The sequence below is a fragment of the Coenobita brevimanus genome, chromosome 60 (genome assembly GCF_032717465.1).
Source record: "Coenobita brevimanus isolate Jiangsu-jjx chromosome 60, ASM3271746v2, whole genome shotgun sequence".
Taxonomy (NCBI): domain Eukaryota; kingdom Metazoa; phylum Arthropoda; class Malacostraca; order Decapoda; family Coenobitidae; genus Coenobita; species Coenobita brevimanus.
In genome coordinates, this window is record NC_137013.1 from 22,270,886 (window position 1) to 22,292,890 (window position 22,005).

General features: G+C 40.8%; 1 protein-coding gene across 1 annotated transcript in view; it reads right to left on the reverse strand.

The window, feature by feature from the left end:
- Positions 1–452: 452 nt before the first annotated feature.
- LOC145403316 (ovomucoid-like) overlaps positions 453–22,005 on the reverse strand; it is a 634,133-nt gene continuing 612,580 nt past the window's right edge. Inside the window, exons 7-8 of the mRNA XM_080275112.1 lie at positions 8,418–8,558; positions 453–628 (exon numbers count right to left, since the gene is read on the reverse strand). Coding sequence (XP_080131238.1) covers positions 585–628; positions 8,418–8,558 — 185 coding nt within the window. The 3' untranslated portion in view covers positions 453–584. The remainder of the gene's footprint in view (positions 629–8,417; positions 8,559–22,005) is intronic.

Below are 22,005 nucleotides of genomic sequence, written 5' to 3' on the forward strand. Positions count from 1 at the left end.
TGAGGGAATATTATGCTATAATTTATTCAGTAGAAAAACTGTTTCCAGTTGCACATAGTTTAAATCCTTGCATATTACAAATGAATTACATGTCTCATAAACAGTAACTAATCTAAAAATGAAGTACGTGATACAGTACAAAAAATCGTATATATATTTCTTCCTGCTTAGTACGAAATTATAGTTTATAATTTTACATCAAAAGTTGTTCATAAGTACAGTATGAAACATTTTCAAGACTTTCCTAATTATTTTCGAGAAATAATTGCCAATCATAATCATTAAAAGGTTGGCAAAATCTACCCCCTTATTCCGATGACATATTTTATATTCTATCCTTGCTGTCATCAGACAGTTTTATTAAGCTTAGGAAGGATTTTCCGACCTGGAAGTGTTATAAAAAAAAATTCCATTAACCCCCATCAGGGCGAAAAATCCCCTCTATGAAAAACGTCGTCTAAGTAGCATGAACAGAATTACTAATACGTCTCCAGGTTGAAGGGTTTAAAAGCTTCATGAACGTTCCTGTTGTATCATTGTCAGTGGAGTGGTGGTAATCCTGCGTCACCGCCACACACCTGCCGTTACACTGCACCTGGCGCGGCCTGTGTGGTGTTACCACATAGCGCTGAGGCACAAGACAAACAACAGTGTATGAGTGATAGTAAGGGTTATATATATATATACTGGGTATATACTGGTAGGTTACTACAAGGGGTGAAAAGTTTTTAAGTAAATAGTAGAGCGTGTGTAAGAGTGGGAAATGCTGTGAGTGATTGGTTTCCCGTAAGAGTAGGGCTGCGACAGGGATGTGTGATGTCGCCTTGGTTGTTTAATATTTACATGGATGGTGTTGTAAGGGAGGTGAATGCAAGAGTTTTAGGGGAGGTCTGAGTCTGGTGAATGTTGATGGTTGAGCATGGATTCTGAAGCAGCTGCTGTTTGCAGATGATCCTGCACTGGTGGCTGATTCAGAGGAGAGATTGAGACAGTTGGTAGAGGAGTTTGGAAGGGTGTGTGAAAGGAGGAAAATGAAAGTAAATGAGAATAAGAGTAAAGTGATGAAGTGTATGAGGTTGGTAGATGGTAGGGGGGATGAATATAGTTTTAAATGGCGAGTTGCTTGGGGAGGTAGAATGTTTTAAATATCTAGGGTCACATGTTGCTGTGGATGGAAGAATAGATGCAGAAGTGAAGTTTAGAATAAATGAAGTAGGAAAGGTGCTGGGAGGAATGAAAAAAGTGTTTAGATGCCGTTCGCTTAAAATGGATGTAAAGAGAAGGCTGTATGAGGGTGTTGTGGTACCGACTGCGTTATATGGGGCTCAAACATGGAATATGGGTGTAGCAGAGAGGAAAAGTTTGAATGTAATGGAGATGAGGTGTCTGAGGAATATGTGTAGAATGATGTGTATGGATCGAGTGCGAAATGATGAAGTGCGAAGGAGAACTGGAGTTGTTCGGGAGGTGGCTGATAGAGTTGAGCAGAGGGTGTTGCGATGGTTTGGGCATATGAAGAGAATGGATAATGAGCGATTGGTGAAAAAGATAACTAGATCTGATGTGAGAGGTGTAAGGCTGAGAGGAAGACCACGAATAGGATGGATGGACAGTGTGAAGAGAGTGCTGGATGCGAGAGGGATGTCTGTTGAGCAAGGAAGAGTGGCTGTGCGTGACAGAAATAAATGGAGAGAAATTGTGAATGCAGTCCTGAGGGGATATTCTCCCGCATTTGGTCTGGAAAGTGTTAAGAATATATGGAGTAGTTGGGAAGTTGTTGAATGCTGTGAAGAGTATGTACGGTGGTGCGAAGGCTGCAGTGCGTGTGGATGGTGAACTAAGTGAATTTTTCTCTTTGAAAGTTGGGTTGAAACAGGGATGTGTCATGTCTCCATGGTTGTTCAATCTGTACATGGATGGGGTAATAAAAGAGGTACAAGGTAGGGTAGTGGATGATGGAGTGGCCCTGGTGAGAGAGGATAGTGTTTGGAAACTCCCTGTACTGTTGTTTGCAGATGATACTGTGTTGTTGAGTGAAGATGAAGGGGAGCTGCAAGGCTTGGTGGATGAGTCTGAGAGAGTGTGTAAGAAACGGAATCTAAAGGTGAATGTAGGGAAGAGTAAAGTGATGGTCTTTGAGAGAGGTGAAGTCAGTGAATGTAGAGCGAGGATGGATGGTGAGGAATTGGAAAATGTGAGTACGTTTAAGTACTTGGGTAGTGTGATGAGTAAGGATGGAGGTTTGGAGGGTGAAGTGCTTGAAAGGGTACAGCAGGGAAGAAAGGTTGCTGGTTCTTTGAAAGCAGTGATAAGAAACAGGGAAGTGAGCATGGAAGTGAAAAAGTTACTACATGACAGTATTGTGATACCAACTCTAATGTATGGAAGTGAAGCTTGGACGTTGTTGGAAGGACACAAGTCAAGAGTGAGGGCAGTGGAAATGAGTTATTTAAGAGGAGCCTGTGGAGTCACATGGAGAGACAGGCTGACGAATGAGGATATAAAGGAGCGTTGTGGTGTGGATGTGGATGTGATAGGAAGCGTTATGAGGAACACACTGAGGTGGTTTGGCCATGTGGAGAGGATGGAGGGTGAAAGACTGACGAAGAGAGTGTATTTGAGTGAGGTGGAGGGGGGAAGAGGGAGGGGGAGGCCGAGGATGAGATGGAGGGATGGGATGGAGAGGTATATGAGAGAGGGGGGTGTGAGTCGGGAGCAGGGGAGTGAAATGGCGGGGGACAGGGCGACCTGGAGGCGATTTGTTTGTGGCCACCCCAAACGGGATTGAGAGGTCTGGCAATAGATAGATAGATAGATGTGGTCTGATCAGCTAGTCAGGTCACGTGTGGGTAAGGGGATTTGTTTGTGGCCACCCCAAACGGGATTGAGAGGTCTGGCAATAGATAGATAGATAGATTTGGTCTGATCAGCTAGTCAGGTCACGTGTGGGTAAGGGGATGGGTCTGTTATGATGTGGCAGGGGTAAACCAGCTCTGCTGTCGGGCCCTGCTGCGGATGTCACTGATTGCATTGAGCAGTTGACCCTTGTGTGGTGTGGTGCTGTGAGGATCTGTCCATTCTCCCCTTTGGGGCTAAGATGTGAATGAATGTGTTTGAATGGATGAGTAAATGGGGAGTGTGTCGTCCTGTCTCGGCTACCTCCCTTTCCTTGGGGGAAGCAGCCTAGGTATATAGATAGATAGATATACAATATATAGTATATACAGACAGCATATTACTCTCGTAATGGACACCGTATGTAAGGATAACGCCGATGGGCCTTTAAACCTTAACAAATATCGCTCGTCTCTCTCAGACACGGAGGAATTACATTATAAAAAACATCTAGCCCTAATCCTCATGTTTGTTTACGCGTACCTAAAACATCTGTCCAAGTTGCTAAAATGTAACGCTTACACGCTAAAACACAATCGACAAAAATTCAGGGTTCTCTATATTCTTCGTTCCTTCTCGCTTCTTCTTCTTCTTTCTAGAGCTATAATGGCAAAACCAATTATCTTACTTTTTTCAGACATTGGGTAATCATTCAATTTGTTGGAAGCACGGTAGAAGTTGCCCCCAAAACGGCAATGGTAATAGGTTGCTAAGTTAATTTTTTTCAGTTTTATTCCGTTTTAGACAAAACTTGGTGGTATGATGAAGGGTGAGAAGTGTTTAAGGTGTATCAGATCTGATAACAATCGATGAAATTTGAAGGTCACTGGACAGTGTCAAAATTTTGGCAATTTTTTATTCCATTTGGATTACATGCACTGAAACTATCTGGGATAAGACATAGTTTAAACTTTTTAAATTCGAGAACATTAGGATACAGGTCTAGGTCACAGGGTTGGCCAGCTTAAGCACTTTTGGTTGAAATTAACTAAATTCGATCAGTGGTAGCATTCGTGGTCATCCAAGGATCAGGTTTCTCAGGTTTCAGAGCTATTGGTCAAAGGTTAGGTCACACATTGATTACAAGACTTGGCGCTCTCTCACTGTGTCATCATATTTTTCAAGGTCATTTTATTTAGCTCAAGATAGACTTTCCAAGGAAGAGCGGGTAAGTCTGAACCTTCATTAATCCCTTTGCTGATGTTATGATCTTATGCTGAATAACTTACAAAAACTTTCGGAACTTCTTACATGTGCTTCAAAAAACAGTAAAACAAGAATGAAAAACACTTAATAAATCATATTAAGAAATAGGAATGACAGTGTAGTAGTAGTAGTAGTTGTTCCCTAGGCAGTCTAGCCGAACAGCCCTGAGTTTCCTAGGAAGGCCATGGCCGAGACCGGGCTTTCCCACAGAGCTCTCAAAGAGTGTATGTTGTGTTGTTGGCGTAGGTGATTGTGTGCAATGCAGTCTTGCATAATGTGCTTAATAGTATGGGGCGCTGTGTTGCATCCTGGACAGGCATCAGCGACGGAGTCATCCAGCCTCTTCTGGTAGCTTAAGAGGGCTGGATGGTGCCCACATCTCAGCCTGGCCAGGTGGACCCTGTCCTCACGAGGGAGATAGGATTCAGAAGGGTGGATGTCGGCAGGCATGCAGCTGTGTGTTGTCTTTAAGTGACTGAATGAAGTGGCGAGTGATCTGAGTGTGAAAATGCTTCTAGAAGCTGGTCTGAGGTGGGCGAGGGGGGAGAGATAACAGTATTTGTGAATGGCATCGAATGCTGGGTGTTGTTCTGATGTTCCTTGGTGTGGGTGGATGTGCTGCCATGTAATATAGTGGATGTTGTGGGTTTGTGGAGGCTGCAACAAGAAACTGGGTGCCTCTCATGTCTAGGTGATCCTTGACTTTGAGGACTTTGATTTCTTGATGTAGGTGGTCTGTGGGTGTAGTAGCTGTGCAGCCTGTGATTATTTTTAGGGCCTTGTTCTGTATGGTCTGTAGAGTGTTGTACGGTAGTGTGTTTTGGTGAGGTTAGAAGCCCAGGCAGGGATTGCATAATTCATCACTGAACGTATGTATTGTTTGTATACTTTGGTGGTGGTTTCTTTGTTGTGTCTGAATTTTGTATGGGCAAGTGACCTCAAAGCATTGAGTCTTGGTGTTATTTTATTTTTAATGTTTGTGATGTGTTGTTTAAATGACATTGATGTATTGTATGTTACACCAAGGATTTTGTGTGTGTGTGTGTGTGTGTGTGTGTGTGTGTGTGTGTGTGTGTGTGTGTGTGTGTGTGTGTGTGTGTGTGTGTGGTAGGGGAGTGTTGTTTATGGTGAGGTGTGGGATGTGACTGTGTTCTGCTGTCCAGTTTGTGAGAAAGGTCACTGTAGATTTGGTTGGGGCTATTTTGAGCCTGTTTGTGGTAAACCATTCGTGTAGTGTGTTGAGGTAAGGTAGAATGATGTGTGCAGCTGTGTTTGCGTTTTGGTGCGTACATGTAAGTGTTATATCATCTGCATAGGAAGCTATGTGTATCTGTGGTGTGTGGGGGGTGGGTATGTCGTGATGTATAGGTTAAAGAGTGTAGGGGACAAAACAGATCCTTGGGGACGCCGTTTGTGAAGTTTCTGATGTTAGAAGATTGACCGGCAAATGTTACGTGTGCACATCTGCCTGCTAAGTAGTTTGCCAGCCATCTTTTTGTGATATAGTGCATGTTTGTGTTGAGTATTTTGTTTTTGTGAGGTTGTGGCGGGGGATGGCATCAAAAGCTTTGCTAATGTCAAGTGTGATTAGAAGTGTTCTGTGTGGTGGCCTAGCTGAATTCATGCCATCGAAAACTCTCTGTGTAAGGTCTGTAAGAAGGATGTTTGTGGAGTGTAGTGGCCTAAAGCCATGTTGTGACTGGGCTAGGGGAATGGGAGGTGTGACTAGTTGTAATACCAGTCATTCTGTGACTTTAGAGGGGGTGCAGAGGAGTGTGATGGGGCGGTGTGAGGAGGGTAACGTAGGGTCTTTGTTGGGTTTAGGGATAGTGATGATAATGCCATGCTTCCACATGTTGGGTATTATGTTGTGTGAGTAGCTGTAGTTTGATATGTTGGTGAGTGGCTTGTATGCCTTGTGGTCCAAGGTGTTTAAGGTAAATGTTGCTTATGTTGTCTGGTCAACAGGCAGATGAGTGCTTGAGGTTCTTAATGATGTGCTTCGTCTGCTTGTAAGTGTAAGGTGCGTAGTCTGGGCCTGTGGGGAACTGTCTCTTACGTCGGATGATACGTCGGTCTTCGGGTTGGGGTTTCAGATGGCTGACTTGTTTGCTTGTTGTTTGTTTGAGGGTATGGTGTCTGTTGTTGTGATGGCAGCGTGTGATTGTGTGGTGTTGCTGTTGGAAAGTGTGATGCTGTTTAGTGTTTTGTCGAGTTTGCTGATTTTTTTTTTTTTTTTTGTGGTCAAGTGTTTGGAGGTAATTTTTCCAGTTTAGTGTTTGTTGTTCTGATATTTTATTGTTTATTTGAGTGTTGAGTTCTTGTATTTGTTGTACGGTGTCTTGTGTATGGGGTGTTTGGGAGTGTTGCAGTGTGTCCCGTTGTCTGATGAGGCCTTGAATTTCTGGTGTGAAGTTGGGGTTGTGTCTCTTTCTGTTGCCTCTAGGGATGTGTCTTTTGTGTGCGTTTTGTATAATTGTATTGAAAGTGTGCACAGCGGTGTTGATGTTTGTGATGGGTGTACTGTTTAGTGTGTCGAAATGTTGTTCTGTTTCAGTTACAAAGACCTCCCTGTTGGCTCTCTTATAATTAGTGTATGTGTGTTTGTGGCCAGTTGGGGTGATTCTGGTTTTGGTAGTGATGATGATTGGGAGGTGATCAGAACCTAGGGTTTTGACCACGTGTGCCAGAAACTGTCTGAACAAGGTCGGCTCAGGAAAACATAATCATAACCCCATCCTTTTTTTCTTTTTTCTTTTTTTTTAACTCCAATACGTTTCATTACGGTGTATCAATAGTGCACCCCAAACTGTCATGATAATGGTATAATTATTAACCTACCATGCAATACAAATATATATATATATATATATATATATATATATATATATCCATCATCCATTCCTACGTTGCCCTACGAGGAGAATAGGAGCCCGGGGCTAGGCAGTTGGTCCTAAATGTGCTGGGATGCGATTACATGTTTTACTGCCTCGAAACTGTTTAGATGGATATAGGAACACTGCCATCTCCATTATAATCGTTGTATATACCTAAGATCCCCATTAAATACTCTCTCCCTCTGATCGTTTTCTCTCTTCACAAGCATTCTTCTTGTTCTGTCTTTCAGGCTCTTTCACATTCTCTTCAAATCTTTCCTCTTCCCGGCATACAGTTTTATCTTCCGTTTCCACACATCCTCATTAATTTTCATCTACTTCCTATGTAGTCTCTAAAAAATTTCCTCCGTTCCTTTCACAGTTCGTTTAAACACCCCTCATTCCACCACGCTGCTGTTTCCATCGTTTACCTCTTCTAACACCACACATCACCTCAGTGCTGCACACATGTTTCTCACACCTTCCACCTCCGCCATCTGCTCCAATGCTTATCTACCCAGTCTCGCCTCCATCTCTCTCCTATAATCCATCTTCTTTTCCTCCTCCTGCAGCCTTATCACTACACTTTACCGCCTTATAAAGTCACAGAAATAGGAAAGGAAACCAGTCTCTGCTCTGATGCCATGACACTACGGAGACGCTATATTATATCTGGCGTAGCCCCTGTTAACCTGAAACATTAACCAGGTGAACAGTAGGCTGGTTACCATTATGCAGCAGCCCACCATTAACCTTTGGGGGTATTGGTAAGCAACTGTGGGACTTGTGTATAACTGGGCAGCGCACATGTCCGCCTATATTTGTACCACTGAATGAAGGCATCCTCTCCCACCAGTCTCTATGTAAAAAAGAAAGAAAGAAAGAAAAAAAAAAGCAATCATATCTGTCATTCCAACAACTCTCTCCAATTCTTTGTTTACACTGTTGCGACGTTCATTATATGAAGATGGGGGATGAAGTGAATACGGCATATTGCGGCTGGCAGCCGAATTCTGTGTAACGTTCGAAGTTTTGTAGCAACTTTTCCTTAGTGACTTTTTTTCTATAACACACCTTACCATTCTCTCGTTTGCTATTTATATGGCCATATCCATCAATAACGTACAAAGCGTTATTAAGGTTTAAGGTTTACTGTGAGGAAGATATATTATGAATTCTACAAAACCACTCAGTATCCGATACATGTCCTTACCCTTAGGCTGCCATCTCACTGCCTGTATTGCTGTCGTGGGAGACTTCGTGCTGCCTTTCCGTGACAGCACACATTGTATATTAAACGTTTATATTATCTTGTATGCTACTTATACCTCCCTATTATTGACATATTTTTCATTAGTAACAGAAGAGAATATTACCAGGTGTCATCAGAATTCCCATGTAAAAAATAAAACGTTAAGAAAAGTGAGAAAATGTTCTTACGGTCACACTCTCCGGCGTAGGCGAATTTGATGGATGGGTCGTGGCACTGAGCAATACCCAGGCCGCACTTGTTGCCGTAGGTCACGCCGTCGCTGCCACACACGGGGTTGTACTCCAGGGTGCACATCTGAGGACACTCCTCTTGGAGGTCAGGTGAAAAAATGTGAATTATATTGAAAATATTGCCTGGATTAGCTGAGAAATGATAGTTGAAGTGAAGAACTTCTTTGAATTATTTTACACTATTTTATAGAAGTAAAGAATCGTCTCTTAGTAATCAGAACGGTATTTATGTTGCTACTGTACTGAAGAATTTAAATTAATCATTTTGTAAAGTTCATTATATTGTCCAAATACCATACTATGACAAAACAACACGCTGTTTTCGTAAAAAAAGAAACATCAAGACGTCATGACTTGGACTAATTCGTGTGAAGAGAGTGCATAATATATATATATATATATATATATATATATATATATATATATATATATATATATATATATATATATATCTATATTGTTACATAGCCTATGATTTCATCATCCTTTGTGTAATTTTAACGCACAGTATGCTGCATGTTTGATCACGAGCGTGTTCTGCCTCAGTTCCCCCCTTCTACCGTTATAGTAGAGTAAGTCGTCCTTTCTGTTGTTCAGAGTAGGATTGTCAGCTCTTTGTCTCCTATGGCTTCATTTGCGCGTCCTTCTTACAAGTTGTATCAAGCTCTGCTGGCCCCTATATAATGAGCTCAGTCTCTGCATTATTGCCACTTAGATCTGCTCCTCATTTTGTTCACATCTCTGTCCTCCCCTGTACAGTTATTATTGTGAGTGCTCAGGAAGTCTCCAACCATCTAGCAGCTGTGTAATTTGAGTATAACTGTTGTTGCATTTTTTTCTTGTACTGTGTAGTAGAAGGTTGATTCTTAGGCCTAGTAAGGTTTTTGTAATTTATGTAAGGTTCTTATTGTCAGCCATCATTAATAATATTTTGTATCTGTAATAATTTATCTTTCATTAACTGAGCATTACCCAGTGTATTTTCATTTTATCAGGGCTGACTTAGATAAATTTACTCATGCTAATTTCGTGTTAATAGAGGCTATTGCAGTTAACCATATATTTAACCTGTTTTTTGCCATTACATTATCCTTATGAGTCCTGAATGTTTTGTTGTTAGTTTGAGCATTAAACTTTAACTTGTAATTTTACCTAACTCTTTTGTTTTGAACCTGGAACTTTACGGGACAGTAGTGATTTTTAGTATTCTCACTTAAAGTGTTCATTATCTTTCTCTGTTCCGTAACATAAATTTGGCGACCTCATATCAGGATATTCAGGATATTATCATAAGGATATTGCTTGATATTTTGTCACTGTGATTTATTCATGATGTCTACTATTACTACGTTTGATGAAGCCAAAGATTTTTTGTCAAATGTGCAAACAGTGTGTGATGTAGAAAACAGAACAAAGAATGAACTTAAGCTTGTTGCTCAACAATTGGGAACTGCAGTTCACTCTCATCATTCTAAAGATCAAATTGTTGGCATGATTAATAAGAGCTTGTTTAATGTAACTCCTCCAAATGAACAAACGCAGATTGAAATAGCTAAGTTACAGCTAGCCCTGCAGGAGGCTCGTGTTAAGGAGGCTGAATTTCAAGCAAATGCTAAGGAGGCTGAATCTCAGGCTCGGATTCAGGAGGCACAGATACAGGCTCAGGCACAAATTGAACTAGCTAGGATTCAGGCAGACCATGAGTATCGCATGAAACAAGGTGGAACTGGATCATCTAGCTCTGATGATTTTGATGTGGCTAAAAATGTTAAACTTGTCCCTCCTTTTAATGAATCTGATTTAACAAAGTATTTTCAGTTGTTTGAGAGGGTAGCTACAGGTTTTAATTGGTCCAAAGAGTATTGGCCAGTACTCCTTCAAACTGTTCTCACCGGTAAAGCTCAAGTAACTTATGCATCTTTGCCTCAGGATCAATCTGATAATTATGATGTAGTTAAGAGCTTGATTCTTAAGGCCTATGAACTTGTTCCTGAAGCCTATAGAGTAAAATTTAGGACAACTTATAAGCAAGATAAGCAATCCCATGTTGAGTATGCAAAAATCAAAGAAAATCTGTTAGAGCAGTGGTTAAATTCTAAGAATGTGGATTCTGATTTTGGTAAATTTAAGCAGATGATTTTGCTGGAGGACTTCAAGAGGTGTGTTAATAAAGATGTAAGCCTATATCTTGATGAGAGAAGAATAGATAATTTGTCTGATGCTGCAGTTTTAGCTGATGAATATGTTCTCGCTCACAAGAGATATTCTAAAGAAAAAGGGAAAGCTGAGAGTAAGTACGTTGCCTCTACTCAGAGTACAGGTAACAGGAAAGAGAATAAAGATGATGTTTCTCAGGAAGTAAATACCAGCTTCACCTCTAGATTTCAGAAAAGTAAATGTACTTATTGTAGTAAGCTTGGTCATACTACGGAGAAATGTTTCAGGAGACAGCGTGATATGAACAAAAAGGAGTCTTTAAATATTCAGTCAATTGGTCTAGTGTCCACCCTTGAGAGTTCCCAGAATTCTTTAACTGAGTTAACTGAACCTGCTTTGAGGGGTAAATTAAATTCCCATGATGAAGCTCCTCTTTTGAGCAGTAACGTGGGTGACACTCTCAAGAGCTCATGTGCTAATTTCCTGTCTGATGGTTTTGTCAGTCCTCTGGACAGTAATGACAGGAAATCAGTTAAAATATATCGTGATACAGGTGCTTGCCAATCCCTTATGCTGACCAGTGTTCTAGGCTCTAATGTTAATTCCTCTGATGAAACTGTAATCTTACAAGGCGTAGGGAATAATTACTTCTCTGTCTCTCTGTGCAGAGTGAATTTAGAGTCTGGTTTTGTTAATGGTTCCGTTATGGTTGGGTTGGTTGAGACACTCCCATTGTCAGGTGTAACTTTCTTACTTGGAAATGATGTTGGTGGAAGTCAAGTGTGTCCAGCTCCACAGTTGTCTAGTGAGCCAGTGGCTGCGTCCCAGGATTGTGATGTCCCTGATGTGTTCCCTGCATGTGCTGTCACTAGGGCTAAGTCTAAAGTTACTGGTGATTTAGAGGATAATGATGATGATGATGTTATCCTAGCTGACACTTTTCTTGCTAATTTGGACCACTCACCAGATGAGGCAGTACCCCGTAGTGTTGATAATTTGTCTCGTCAAGAGTTGGTTGAGCTGCAGGTTGCTGACCCTGAGTTGAAAGGTCTAGCTAACTCTGCTTGCAGTGAGGAAGAGTCAGCTGGTGCTTCTACTTGTTATTATATAAAGTCAGGAGTACTTATGAGGAAGTGGAGACCCCCAACAGCATCAGCCGACTGTGAATGGGAGGTTGTACATCAAGTTGTCATCCCTCGTGTTTGTAGGCAGGATATCATTAGAGTGGCTCATGATTCCAGTTTGGCAGGACACCTTGGAGTAAGGAAGACTGTGGCACGCATTTTGAAACACTTCTACTAGCCAGGTATCTTCAGGGATGTTTCCTGGTATTGTAAGTCTTGTCACACCTGTCAAGTTGTGGGGAAGTTTAATCAGACCGAAAAGGTTGCACCTCTAGTTCCCATTCCTCCTTTTGAGGCGCCATTCACCCGTGTGTTGGTGGATATTGTGGGCCCTCTTCCTAAGACTTCTTCAGGATTTTCTTATGTGTTGACCCTGATTGATATGGCTACTCGTTATCCTGAAGCCATTCCACTTAGAAATATCTCAGCAAAGAACGTGGTTAAGGAAATGCTAGGGTTCTTCACAAAGTTTGGTCTGCCCAAGGAGGTACAGTCAGACCGGGGAAGTAATTTCATGTCAAACGTTTTCAAGCAGTCTCTGAAAGAGTTGGGCATCACCCAGATCACGTCTTCAGCTTACCATCCCCAGACCCAAGGAGCGTTGGAGAGATATCATCAAACACTCAAATCGATGCTCAAGAAATACTGTTTGGAACATCAGAAAGACTGGGATAAAGGTCTTCCATTTGTTGTGTTTGCTGCAAGAGAATCTCCAAATGAATCACTGGGCTTCTCACCTTTTGAACTACTGTTTGGCCATGAAGTAAGAGGACCCCTTAAGTTACTCAAGGAATGCTGGCTGTCGGAGGAAGATGACGTCAACCTGCTGGAGTATGTGATGAAGTTCAAAGAACGGCTGTCCACTGCTTTACAGCTGGCGAGAGAGAATTTAGGAGCTCCTCAGGAGAAGATGAAGACTTGGTATGATAAGAAGTCCAGGTTACGCCACTTTCAGCTAGGAGATCAGGTTTTGATTCTGCTACCGGTTCATGGGCAACCTCTTGAAGCCAAGTTTAGTGGTCCTTATTTCGTGGAGAGGAAACTCAGTGATGTCAAGTATGTCATCGCCACACCAGATCGTAGAAAGAACAAGCAACTATGTCACATCAACATGCTAAAGTTATATCACAGGCGGGACGAAAATAATCCAGTCTGCACTGTAGCTGTTCCACCCGAGTCTGCAAGTGAAGCTCTCCCATGCAGTATGAGCCTGAGTGATAGTTTGGGGAAGAATCCTGATATCATGAATGATCTCCAGACTAAGCTTTCTCATCTACCTCCCGAGGAAAGGCAGGAGTTTTCAGCATTACTGCAGGAGTACCCGCAAGTGTTCCATGCCACTCCAGGAAGAACCACTGTGTTGATGCATGATGTCGATGTTGGAGACGCAAAGCCAATTAAACTGCCTCCTTACCGTGTGAACCCAGTGAAAGTTCCACTCATCCAGAAGGAGCTTGGCTACCTGTTGGACCACAAGATGATTGAGCCCTGTCAGAGCGAGTGGAGTTCTCCTGTCACTCTAGTCCCTAAGCCAGGTGGGTCACAGCGGCTTTGCATCGACTACAGACGTGTTAATCAGATAACCAAAACAGACACTTACTCTCTCCCTCGTGTGGAAGATTGCATAGACAAGATCGGAAAGGCTAGGTATATAAGTAAGTTTGATTTGTTAAAGGGATACTGGCAAGTACCTATGACTGAACATGCTAGGGAGATCTCATGTTTTGTAACACTAGGAAAGACTTTTGCATGTTCTGTAATGCCATATGGTATGAAGAATGCACCAGCCACATTTCAGAAGCTCATGAATGTTGTAACAGAGGGTTTGGCAGGGTGTGTTGTTTATATTGATGATGTATTAATCTTCAGTGACAACTGGAAAGATCACCTATGCCATGTCAGTAAATTTCTTGAGCGTTTGGTTCAGGCTAATCTTGTAGCTAATTTATCAAAGTGTGAGTTTGGTCAAGCTAAAGTTCAGTACCTCGGGTACGTAATTGGTGATGGACATGTTGCACCACCAGCAGCTAAGGTTCAGGTAATAAGTGATCTTCCCAGACCTAAAAGTAGGAAAGAGCTACAAAGATTTTTGGGAATGGTAGGTTATTACAGGAGATTTGTTCTTAACTTTTCTCTTCTTGTATCACCACTTACAGACCTACTGAAAAAGGGAGTTGAATTTGTCTGGACCGATAACTGTGAATCCTCTTTCAGCAAACTTAAAGCTATCCTATTAAGTCAGCCAGTGCTCGCTACTCCAAATTTTGCTAAGCCTTTTAAGATGGCTGTTAACGCAAGTGAAACAGGAGCTGGGGCTGTTTTGCTGCAAGAGGATGATCAGGGTATTGAACATCCTGTATCTTATTACGGTAAGAAGTTCACTCCACCTCAAAAGAACTACTCAACTATTGAGAAAGAGCTTTTGGCCTTGATTTTGGGTTTACAGCATTTTTCATTTTATTTGTGTTCTGGTTTTGACCCCATAGTCATTTATACCGATCATAACCCACTGAAATTCCTTAGTAAGTTTAAAGATAAAAATCAGAGATTGACAAGATGGAGTCTACTTCTTCAGGAGTATTCATTAGACATACAACATGTCAAGGGGAAAGAAAATGTTATTGCAGATGCTTATCTAGACTTTAGACAGATTGTTTTAGAGTAATAAGAAATTTCCTTTGTAAATTTCTTTTTCTTTGTGGGGAGGTGTTACATAGCCTATGATTTCATCATCCTTTGTGTAATTTTAACGCACAGTATGCTGCATGTTTAATCACGAGCGTGTTCTGCCTCAGTCCCCCTTTCTACCGTTATAGGAGAGTAAGTCGTCCTTTCTGTTGTTCAGAGTAGGATTGTCAGCTCTTTGTCCCCTATGGCTTCATTTGCGTGTCCTTCTTACAAGTTGTATCAAGCTCTGCTGGCCCCTATATAATGAGCTCAGTCTCTGTATTATTGCCACTTAGATCTGCTCCTCATTTTGTTCACATCTCTGTCCTCCCCTGTACAGTTATTATTGTGAGTGCTCAGGAAGTCTCTAACCATCTAGCAGCTGTGTAATTTGAGTATAACTGTTGTTGCATTTTTTTCTTGTACTGTGTAGCATAAGGTTGATTCTTAGGCCTAGTAAGGTTTTTGTAATTTATGTAAGGTTCTTATTGTCAGCCATCATTAATAATATTTTGTATCTGTAATAATTCATCCTGCATTAACTGAGCATTACCCAGTGTATTTTCATTTTATCAGGGTTGACTTAGATCAATTTACTCATGCTAATTTCGTGTTAATAGAGGCTATTGCAGTTAACCATATATTTAACCTGTTTTTTGCCATTACATTATCCTTATGAGTCCTGAATGTTTTGTTGTTAGTTTGAGCATTAAACTTTAACTTGTAATTTTACCTAACTCTTCTGTTTTGAAGCTGGAACTTTACGGGATAGTAGTGATTTTTAGTATTCTCACTTAAAGTGTTCATTATCTTTCTCTGTTCCGTAACAATATATATATATATATATATATATATATATATATATATATATATATATATATATATATATATATATATATATATATATATATATATATATATAATTCTCCGCTTTTCGTAAAAATAAATTTCGAAAAAGGGAAATTAACAACTACCTACACCCGCCGCCAAATTCATCACCATCATCACCACGACAAGATTCTTCGTAGCATCTTCTTCACTGATACTTGGCCTCCGATGTACGGTTTCATCTACTTAGTGATTTGGGTAAAAGGGTGCTAGTACAGAGGCATGAACTTAATCTGCCAATGCCATCATGTCTTTAAGCATTAATGGATCTCATTTTAGACATGCGCGTCCTGAACTACTTCAAATGCAGTACTCAGGACATTTCTTCTAAAAACTATCAACTCCTTGGGACTAGGGAAGTACAGTGACTTCATTATCACGGTAATACACTGTCTTACTGACGTAATCATTGATATGGTTTTCTTCCCACTAATTATCTCTTTTTAGATCTACCGAACCACCTACAACTCCGATATATAGAGTGGTAGAGCACAGCATCGAAACTCTTATTTGGGAGACGATTTAATCGACAGTGAATCTAGGCACATAGTTGAAAAGCTTATAGAAAAAGTAATAGGTGTTACTTAGGTGGCTCTCTCATAAAAAAAGGAAGAAAAAGAAAAGATGTCGCCATAATTTTGCAGAATAAAGCCAAACAGCACCAAGTTCAGCGTTTAAAGTCTAAACTGTTTTTATGCAGAACGAAAGACGATCAATGCGCATTGCTGGAAAGCTTATGGGGAAGTAACAGGTATTACTAAAGCGAGTTTTCTAAAAATTCGAAATCATACTTCTATTAAAAAAAAAAAAAAAGCCAAATTCATTACCAACCCTATGCTACTTCAAAGACTTGATAAAGTAACAGCGAATCTACACATATTGCTGGAAAGCGTATGAAAAGTAACACGTGCTACTTGCACGACTTTTGTGTGTGTGTGTGTGTGTGTTTTGTATATACTGTACAATATATATACGTGAATGGTTCACGATCGGTGTGGGCGTGCGACAAGATTGTGTAATGTCCCCACTGTTGTTCAATACATATAAGAATGGGGTGATAAGAGAAGTAAAAACAAGAGTAATGGAGAGAGTGATGGCGTTGGTAATAAATGGTGATGGATGGAATATCTCAAATTTGTTGTATGATGATGATGCAGTACTGCTTACAAGCACCGGAAAAAAACTAGATAGGCTAGTGCAGAGTTTTGCTGATGTCTGTGAGCGTCGTGCCTAGAATGTAAATGAAGAAAAGAGTAAATTGATGGTTACTGAGAGAGAAGGTGACTCCCAGTGGCGATGTTACAGTGAATGGAGAGAGACTGGAATTGGTGAGAGAGTTCAAATACCTGGATACAGTGACAGAAGAGAGAGGAAAATGTGCAAAAGAAGTTGAAAGTAGAGTGACACAAGGAAGAAAGGTAGCTGGCGCAATGAAAGCCTTGATAAGAAACAGAGGCTTAAGTGTTGCAGCTGCACGAGTCTTACAAGAAGAAGTGAAAATGAAAAGTCAAGAGTAAGAACAGTGGAGATGGGACTGCTGAGGAATGTATGTGGAGTACAGAAGGTGGATGGGATACGAAATAATGTGATTCCTGAAAGATGTGGAGTAAGGAAGTCGGTGGACACCAGAATCTAAGACAGTGTACTGAGATGGTATGGTCATGTGGAGAGAATGGATAACATTAGAGTGGTGAAAAAGGTATATCTGAGCGAATTTGAAGGAGGAAGGAGGCGAGGTAGGCCAAGGAAAAGGTGGAGAGATATGGTGGATGAATGTGTAAGGAAGAGAGGTCTGGAAGTCGGTGAGGCTAGGGAACTGACAAGAGACCGAGCTGGCTGGATGAAAGCTGTTAGAAGGAATGCATGATTTGGCACCCCTTTTTAACGAGGCAGTTTCCGGATTGACTCTATCGGATACGTTTATGTGAAGCTACAAAACGTGGTGAATGGTTTTGGTGTATCCAACAGAGCCAGTATTCCGGGGGCTTGAATGATGAGTGACTGGAAGCATGGCCCATTGGACTGGGCTTTTTTTTTTTTTTTTTTAAATAACAGAACAGAGGAAGGAAAAAGACATGAATACAAGAAATCATCCATACACCAGATTACTGGTGTCCTCTGTTCATAAAATATCTGTAACAGTTAGACTAGAACAGCTGTGGGTTAAAATTTGGAGGGAAACAACTCTGGGGAAGCGAGTTCCAGAGAGATGCAGTTCGGGGAATGAAAGAATTCTGATAGGCAGAAGTTCTGCAATATGGCTGAGTGACATTCCAGTCATGAGCGCTACCAGATGCCCGTGTAGCACGAGGGAAGGCATGGACAGGTGGCACCATGTATGCAACTTCGTCTGAGCATTTGCCAAAAAAATATCTATAAAATAATGCAAGGGAGGCAACATTCCTTCTTACTTGCAGGGGAGGTAGTTTATTTGTAATAGCAGAGTTGTTAATGATTCTAACAGCTATGTTTTGAGTTTTGTCTAGTTGTTTTAATGCAACCTCTTCACAACCATTCCACAAGGGTGAGCAATATTCAAGCTGAAAGCGCACATGACTCTTATAAATTATAGCTAACTGCTCATCAGCGAGGAAGTTACGGACTCTGTACAATAATCCAAGTTTCTTTGAGGCGGTTTTAGCAAGTGATCTGACATGAGAGTTCTAGCTGAGGGTATTGTTAAGTGAGATGCCAAGAATTTCAATACTTCTGGAGATGGGAATATTAGTAGCACTGAAGATTATGTTCGAATCTGGCAATATCTGTCTATTGGTAAATTGTATATATTTAGTTTTACTAGCATTAAATGAGACAAGGTTATTTTGTCCCCATTCACTTATCGTAGATAGATCTTGATTTATGGAGATGGCTGTGCTGAGTTGAAAGGTAGAAATATTGGACTTTGTAAATGGGTGTCTGAGTGTGAATGAACTATGTAGTGTTGAGTCATCTGCATATGAGTGAATGGGATTGTGGGTGACAGATAAGAGATCATTAATATGAACAAGGAATAGGGTTGGCGCCAGAACTGATCCCTGCAGGACGCCGGCATTAATTGAGTGAAAATTGGAATATACATCATCTACTTTTACTCTTATTTTCTTGTCACTAAGATCAAAGGAACAAAAGACGTTAGTCCATAGCAAGGGAGTTTGGACAGCAGGGAACGGTGCCATATTCTGTCGAAAGCTTTAGAAATATCAAGAGCTACTGCATGAGTTTCTCCACGTAAATCAATTGATTGATGGATGGTATGAGTTAGGAGAATGAGTATATCAATGGTGGATCTTTCTTGGCGAAAACCATATTGTCTATCACTAATTAAGTTGTTGGATTCAAGATGTTTAACAATGTGCTTATTAATTAAAGTTTCAAATATCTTACCAAAAGAAGATGTGACAGCTATTGGTCTGTAATCAGAGGGGTCAGAGGAACTTCCTTTCTTCGGAGTTGGGTGAATATTGGCTTCTTTCCATGAATTTGGGAATAAAGAAGTACGTATGCATAGTCTGAATAATTTAGCTAGGACAGAGGGAAGTTCAGGGGCTGTCTGGACATTGTACTCCTCACTCTGCCCTAGGATGCGAAAGGAGGTCCGGATGATGATGATGATATACTGTATATATATATATATATATATATATATATATATATATATACTATATAGATAGATAGATAGATATAGATATACAGTATATATATATATATATATATATATATATATATATATATATATATATATATATATATATATTTTTACTGCAAGGAAAAAAGAACCAAAACCCAGGAGCCCTCAAATCTTTTCTTCCCAGAAGAAGACAAAAACAATACAAAAGAGAGCCAAATTCAAGATCCGTTCATTTCGAGGTACCTGGACAAACTGCGTTTGAAAGTCTGGAGATCCTAGGAATTAGGAAATACACACAAAGAGAGACAGTTTCAGAGTTCTCCTGTTGCATAAATGAAGGACTGGGAGGAATGGTTAACTCTTGCATTAGAGAGCTGGGCAGAAAAGGGATGAGAAATTGTTGCTAGACGGGTGATACGTGCCTGTTGTAGAGTTGGCAGGATGCAAGCCGACGGTTCAGAGGACAAGTGACAATTGAAGTAGTGACAGAAAAGAGACACAGATGCAACAATGCTGTGAAGAGACAGCAGTTGAAAGGAGCCAGTAATGGAGGAGAGTTAATGAGACGAAAAGCCTTTGACTCCACCCTACTGAGAACAGCTGTATGTGGAAAGCCTCCCCACACCTGAGAGCTGTACTCTACAGAGAGGCGAATAAAATCAGTGTATAAAGTCAACAACTGTGCAGGGGTAAAGAAGGTACGGAGTCGCCTTAGCACACCTGATCTCTTGAAATCAGATTTTACAAGAGATGTAATATGATCTTTCCAAATAAGTCCCGAGTTAATGAAACCCCAAACATGTTCAAGGATGATGCAGGATTGAGCTGAATAATATTAAACATCAGTGGGTACTCCTGTGGAAGATTTTGTCGGGTTGATAGGTGTAAGAACTGAGTCTTTGAAGCATTAAAAACAATAAAATTATTTTTACCCCTGTCAGAGATAAGAGCCAGGTCAGACATTACGTGTGCCATAACCTCACCCCTTGTTTGTTGAAGTAACTGCTGAGATGGACGTTGTGGGAACCGAATGGAAAGGTGAAGGGTGGAATCATCAGCGTACAAGTGGATAGTGTTAGATTTACAACTTAGAAGGTCATTGATGAATAAAAGGAAGAGAATTGGTGACAGGACATAGCCCTGAGGAGCACCACTGTTGACAGATCCAGGAGAAGAACTATGGCTGTCTACAAGAGCGACTATAGAACGACCAGAAAGGAAGCTATTGATGAAGACACAGACCGAAGGCTAGAAACCGTAAGAGGGCAGTTTGGAAATTAAAGATTTATGCCAGACTCGATCGAAAGCTTTGAGATGTCAAGTGGAATGGCAAAACTTTCGTCAAAGTCCCGAAAGGAAGATGACCAGTGTTACGAGATAGGAGAAGGCAACACAAGATAACAATATGACGCGTAGAAACTGAGAAAACAAAGTGAAAAGGGAACTGAACAAATGGTTAAGTGATGAAAAACAATAAAAAACATTAACTTCAATCTCGCAACACATGTCCGAAAGTAGACAAAATTAGCTAACGTTAGCAAGGGGAGAGCAAACACAATGAAAATTACCTGATATAATAAAAGCTAATAATATTTACAATATTCACAATCAGATAATGAAAACACAAAAGAATGAGAAAAACAAATAACCCGATAATACCCTGAATAATCACACTAATATTTGGGAACAAACTTGCCAAATAAAAGAAATAAACTCATACAAAAAGAGATAACTAAACTGCACTCGATTGCCACAAATAATAATAATAATAATAATAATAATAATAATACAGTAATACTTACGACTGGATGCTGACACGAAGTGAAAAAACGTTCAGAAATATATACAATACACAAAATACTGTTTCTCCTCCCTCTCTGGTCTCCAATCAAACACACCCTCTCCCGATGCCAACCCACAAAAAACTGTCTTCACCCAAAATCCTCCGGCTTATATACCCTCGGGTCATGTGCATGCATCAACACGCAGCTAGGCCAGACGAGAAACATACAGAAAAGAATTAAGCAATTTAGTCTTTCTACAGTACCGCAAACGTTATAAATATCACTAGTTAATACAAATCTTTATGTCGCCAGTTTAAGCTCCACAGGAAATCATTGATATTAAAAACAATTTTAGTCACACCTACACCCTCCTCTCCTTTCACTGATCCACCTGGTGAACTAGCCTACACCTTCCCCTACTACTAATCCTTCTGCTTACACTGTTAATCTTTTCTCTCCGTTGGGCTCCTCCGATCACAACCTTATCACCTTAACCTGTCCTATCGCTCTGGTACGGCCTGTGGACCCTCCAAAGAAACGTCATCTGTGGCACTTTGGAGCTACGGATTGGGAGGCCCTCAGGCAGTACTTCTTTGATTTTCCCTGGAATGATTATTGCTTCCATGGCCGGGAGCCATCTGAGTGTGCCTTGTGCATTACAGAGGTTATTCTCTCGGGCATGGAAGCATACATTCCTCTCTCATATCCTTCGACTATTGCAAGAATGCCTTGGTTTAAACACGCTTGTTCTAATGCTGTCCGGAACAAGGAGAGGGCCTATAAAAGGTACCAGAGCCAACCCACCCTGAATCACATCTTTTATACGTTTCTGCCCGGAATCACCCTGAATCACATCTTTTATACGTTTCTGCCCGGAATCATACTAAGTCTGTTCTTTGCTCTGCTAGAAATAATTTCATCCGTACTGAAATATGCTCTCAACTCTCCAACTCGAATTCTTCCCCCTCCTCCTGGCACCTTGCCAAAAACCTTTCTAACAACTTTACCTCATCATCCTTCCCTCCTCTTTTCTACTCTGATGGCTCTGTACCTATTTCTTCTACTGATAAAGCAGATCTTTTCGCTCAGACTTTCTCCTCCAATTCCACCTTAGACGATTCCGGTGCTGTTCCTCCTTCACTTCCACCCTCTGACTTCCTCATGGCTGACATTAAAATTTTTTCAGCTGATGTATTTTCTGCCATTGCTGGCCTCAATACTAATAAGGCATATGGGCCTGATGGAGTCCCTCCTGTTGTTCTCAAGACCTATGCTTC